The sequence below is a fragment of the Malus domestica genome, chromosome 04 (genome assembly GCF_042453785.1).
Source record: "Malus domestica chromosome 04, GDT2T_hap1".
Classification (NCBI taxonomy): domain Eukaryota; kingdom Viridiplantae; phylum Streptophyta; class Magnoliopsida; order Rosales; family Rosaceae; genus Malus; species Malus domestica.
The window spans coordinates 11,854,822-11,860,341 of record NC_091664.1 but is presented as its reverse complement, the minus strand read 5'-3'; the positions used below and the strand labels follow the sequence as shown (position 1 = coordinate 11,860,341).

The following is a 5,520-nucleotide window of genomic DNA, read 5'->3' as shown; positions in this document are numbered from 1 at the left end:
TGATAAAATGACAGCGTAGTGCATGGGGCTGTTATTCTGAGACAGAGATGAGGAAAAGGTGAAAGACCTGGATCGACTTCGAGGGCTGAGAAGTTCCAAGAGCGGGAGAGGAACTTTATGGGCTTGCGGGGAGTCTCTGGTGAGAGTAGAAGCCACGAATGCCATCGATTGATGAGAGAGCTAGGCCTAGATTTGTGCGCTGTGGGCTGAGAATGGCTATGAGAAGAAGACAAGTTAGAGCTTGGGCCTGGATTTGTAGCTGGGCTCATTGGTTTTGGAGAGATAGGTTGTCGGGTTGAGAGATAGAAGTGGATGAATGGAGAGTGGAGACTGATTTCATTTATTTATTATTATTTTTTTTTTTACAAACTGTAATTTTATTATTATTATTATTATTATTATTTTGTTGGTAATGAAATTGACTTTCATGAATAAAACCTTTATTTTTTATTTTATTAATGTGACTGAACTCGAAATTGAATGTTCGAGCTGCCTACGTACCCTTCAAAAGAAAAGATCAAGTCATAACGTACTTCAAATGAGTGATGGATTGCTTTTGACGGGTTTAATGGTGATTTTGATGATGATTTTGTCGTACACAATATATGCTCTTGCGGGCCAGAAGCATTCGGTGCCATTTGCAGTTTCAACTCATGCAGTCAAGGAGGTTGTCTTCTTCTCATGCATAGTACCGCTTCAGGAACTTGCCGTTTATGGGGCCAATCCTTAAGCCATATTCTTCCATGATCTTGTAAGCACCGTTTGTGTAGACTTCTTGTACTATGTAAGGTCCATCCCACTTCGAGGTGAATTTGCTTCCCGTCTTATGTGTCGTGATGATAGGCCTGCGTAACACAAGGACGAGATCTCCTACTTGAAAAGAACGAGGGCAAACTTTCTTCTTAAAGGCCTTGGAGAGTCGTGCTTGATAACACTCCAAGTGTTGTTGAGCTTTGAGCCTTCTTTCATCCAGCGCTTCTAGCTCTTGAAGACGCAACTTTGCGTTTTCCTCTTCAGTCAAGCCTTTTTGTATAGCCATCCTTAGTGAGGGGATTTGACTTTCAAGCGGCAGAATAGCTTCCACACCATATACGAGAGAATAAGGAATGGCTTGGGTATGAGTCATATGTGTCATCCTATATGCCTAAAGTGCTTCACTTACCTTCCCATGCCAGTCTCTCTTGGTCCTGCCAACAACTTTCTTTAAGAGGTTGCATAGAGTTTTGCTGAATGCTTCAGCGAGGCCATTGGCTGGAGCATGATACATGGAAGATTTGTGCTGTTTAAACTTGTATTTCTCACAGAGCTCGTCCATGAGTCGGTTGGAGAATTGTTTTCCGTTGTTAGTGATGATGTAGCAAGGCACACCATATATGTGGATATATGCTTCCTGATGAAATGGACGATAGTTTCTTTCTTGACTTCCCTTAAGGGTGTGGCTTCAACCCACTTGGAAAAGTAATCTGTTGCACCTAGGATGTAAGCTTCTCTTGCGGATGACTTTGGTTTGATCGGTCCTACAACATCCAATCCCCATGCATCAAACGACCATGAAGCAACTGTAGGGTGTAATGGCTCTAGTGGTAGATGTATGAAGTTGGCATGGAATTGGCATGCTTGGCACCTTTTGGCATGTTCCAGACAATCCTTCACCATGCTTAGCCAGTAGTAACCCATCTTTTGAGCTGGAAATGTAGCTTTGGTCCGGATTGATACGTCCTGCATACACCTAAGTGTACTTCTTCGATGGCTTGACTGGCTTCTTCCTCACCTAGGCATCTCAAAAGTAATGTTTCAAAAGAGCATCGGTAGAGTGTTCATTTGTAGTAGAGGAAGCGAGGTGCTCGTCGACGTATTTCAGAGCGGTGTTTAGGATCATCTGGAAACTTTCCTTGCTCTAAGTAATCGAGCTCTAAGTAATCGATCAACAACTATTTCCATTCTTTAGTATCGATTAGAAGTACTGAGATGACATTTGTATAATCCAATAACATTTCAGTGATGAGCAGGATCACCCATCTTTGGCAGACTGGCACGTTTGCAGCTTCGTTTTCTTTTAGTGCCATACTCGAGGGTAGGTTGGCAAGAGCGTTTGCCATTTGATTTTCTTTTCTTGGCACGTGTTCTAGTATCACGGCTTTGAACTTTGTAGCAGTTGGGTTGTCAGCCGAAAGTATGGGACGAGATCATATTTTCTTACCTTATATTTAGTTAAAAGTCGATTGATTTTGAGCTTGGAGTCGCCATATACCTTAAGGGATGTGATTTCCATGTTGATCGCCATTTGGAGCCTGATGATCAGTGATTGGTACTCAGCGATGTTGTTATAGCATAGTTCGCTTAGTTGGAAGGAATAAGGTAGTATTTGCCTTTGTGACCACATGCATACTACTCCTGCCCCCGCTCCGCCTACTCGTGCAGATCCGTCGAAGAACATCATCCATGTTAGGAAGATGTCGACGTAGAACACCTCCTCGTCAGGCAAGTCATCTAAGATTTTCCAATATGCTAGGATTGGATAATCAGCAAGGAAGTTTGCTAACGCTTGTCCCTGGACGGCTTTAGCTGAGACGTAGATGATCTCGTATTGATTGAGAAGCAACGCCCATTTAGCTAGTTGTCATGTCAAAATTGGTTTGGACATGACATATATGACCAGGTCAGCTTTAGCAACCAAGTGGATGATGTAAGCATGCATGTAATGTCAGAGCTTCTGAATGGCGAACACCAAGGCAAGGCACATCTTTTCTATTAGGGAGTAGTTTAACTTAATGCCGGTTAGAGTTCGACTGAGGTAGTAAAACACTCTTTCTTTTTGGGATTCATTTTCTTGTGCTAGGAGTGCTCCAACTAAACTTTCTTAGGTGGTGATGTACAATATGATTAGTTTCCCGGGCACAGGTGCCCCTAGGACAAGTGGACTTGATAAATACCTTTTTATGCTCTCAAAAGCATTGTGGCATGCTTTGTCCCATACGAATGGAACATCTTTCTTCATGAGTCGATTGAATGGTTGACAACGCCCTCCAAGGTTGGAGATGAAGCGTCTGATGAAGGCTAGCCATCATTGTAGACTATTCAGTTCATGCAGGTTTTTTGGCTCAGGCATGCTTTGAATGGCCTTGATCTTTACTTGGTCCACTTTAATGCCACGGAGCTTGACAATGAAGCCGAGGAACTTTCCAGAGGTGACACCAAATGCACACTTCAACGGGTTCATCTTGAGGTTGTATTTTCGCAGCCTCTTGAACACTATTCGCAAAACCTTCAAGTGATCTGATCTCCCTTTTGTCTTAACCACCACATCGTCTACGTAACATTCTACATTTTTGTGTAGCATATCATTGAATATTTTCTGCATTGCACGTTGATATGTAGCTCCAGCGTTCTTCAGACCAAAGGGTATCACCTTGTAGCAGTAGATACCTTTTGGAGTGCGGAAGGCTGTTAGTTTCTTGTCTTCAGGAACCATGCGAATTTGATTGTATCCAAAGGAGCCGTCCATGAATGACAGTGCCTTGTGGCCAGTGGTTGCATCCACCATGATTTCGATGATTGGCAAGGGAAAGTCGTCATTCAGGCAAGCATCATTGAGGTCTTGGAAGTCCACGTAAACACGTATTTGTCCAGATTTCTTAAGGACAATGACGATTTTGGGGATCCATTTGTGGTATTGCACCTCTCAAATGAAGCCTGCTTCGATTAGCTTGTTAATCTCGGCCTTGATTTATGGGATAAGCTCGAATCGATAAGGTCTTTGAGTTTGTTTTATCGATTGCATTTCAGGGTTGACTGCAAGATGATGCACAGCGATGATAGGGTCAAGGTAGGGCATTTCCTTGTAGGTCCAAGCAAAGACGTCTTTGTACTCTAATAGCAGTTGGTAGTACTCCTCTACCTCATCCGCATTTAGCAGGGTACTTACGAAGATAGGTTTGGACTTCTCTTTTGTTCCTAAGTTGAGCTTCTTGAGATCATCAACCATGGCTTGCCCCTCGTTCTCAAGCTGTGGTGGTGCAGCAGTGACATCTTCCTCAGGGATTTCGTCTTCTTTGCCTTCTTGGATCGTGATGTGGAAGAGGCCTTGGACCTCCGCTTCAGTGCTGTCATTTCAGGCTTATTGGCATGAAGATTGGCCAGTGTGGATGATGGTGCGCCTTCTCACTTTCAGTGGTCTAATTGTATCAACCTCTAAGATTGCTTGGTGCTTCATCCTTGAAGGAATAGAGCTTCAAACGCCATATTTTTCTGCCAGACCGTCGAGCTTTTCTTCTTTTGGTGTTATCTTTCTCTTTTCGAAAGATTTCTTGGTTTCTTCGACTCTTTCCAAAACTAACTGTAGTGGAAGAGAGCTAGCTGTGTTGCTCTATTTCTTAGGTTTTGATAACCTTTCAAAAATAGAGCTTTGGGATGTTGGCATGTTAAGCCTCTTGAAAATGGAGGTTCGATCTTGACCACCAATGCGATTAAGTGCCGAAATTCTAGGCCTTAAATAATTCATTCTATTTAAGACTGACGTTTGGGGGGTGGGTTTAAGCCCCTCTTAATCTTGTTCAATGCTTACGCTGATGTGTTGAGCGCTAGCATTTTTCGCTTTGCTTGAAATCTTCACGGGTGCGTTTAGTGTGAAGCCAAGTCCAGCTTTGTTGTTTCAACTCCGTAACCATACTCTTTCAACTTCTTTTGAGTCTCAGTGAGGTCATATTCTTTGTGGTTGACGGTGTTCAAAACCTTTTTTCCAAGATTTGAAGAGGAAGTGAAGTTGTACCCAGCCTTCGACATGAGTTTGTAGGCGTTTGGATCAAAACCTTCTTCAGTTATGTTGGTTGGCAGAAAGCTTGATTCCGCCCCTTTTGGCAAAGCCTTTATGAAGCCTTGTGGTGGTCTTGCAACCTTGGCGTCACCTATTGTGTCAGAGGTAAAACTGCATTTGTCTTGAGCAATTCTACATCATTCTTGTGCGACCGTGTGTCGGCTCTGTTTGCTCCAATTTTGAATGGGGATTGACCATTCTTTCTTCTCGACATTGGGATGTATCGGAAGTCGGGTGTGGGTCCTTTTGAGAGCGTCCTACTTCCTTTGGTTGTTGTAGGTTTAGCAGGCTTATCATCATTTTTGCTTAAAGATGACACGACTTCTCTTTCTTGCTTCTTGGGTATGGCTTGCTACCCTTGCTTTTTAGGTGTTGGTTTACCCGTGGAATTGATCTCTTTTGGGAGAGCTTCGGGCACTATGTCTTCCTCCCTGTAGAACTTAGCATCTGCGAAGTGTGATTCGGCTTTGGTTAATGGCTTGGTATCGCCTCAGATCACCTTCACTCATTCTCGGTAGAATTTTAAACATTGGTGGAGGGTGGATGGTACTACCCCATTCTCGTGGATCCAAGACCATCCTAAAAGCAAGTTGTAAGAAGTTCTTGCATCAATCATGTGGAATATCATGCTTGATTTGAGTTCACCAATGGTCATCTCCACTCGGATCATGCCTATCGCACTTTGTCTTCCTTGGTTAAAGCCCTGG

The 5,520-nt window shown here is 43.3% G+C and overlaps 1 protein-coding gene across 1 annotated transcript; it reads right to left on the bottom strand.

Moving 5' to 3' along the window:
* Positions 1-679: 679 nt before the first annotated feature.
* Positions 680-1,126, bottom strand: LOC139194990 (uncharacterized). Its single transcript, XM_070820159.1, has one exon. The coding sequence runs from the start codon at positions 1,124-1,126 to the stop codon at positions 680-682; it is 447 nt and encodes a 148-aa protein (XP_070676260.1).
* Between the last annotated feature and the right edge of the window lie 4,394 nt (positions 1,127-5,520).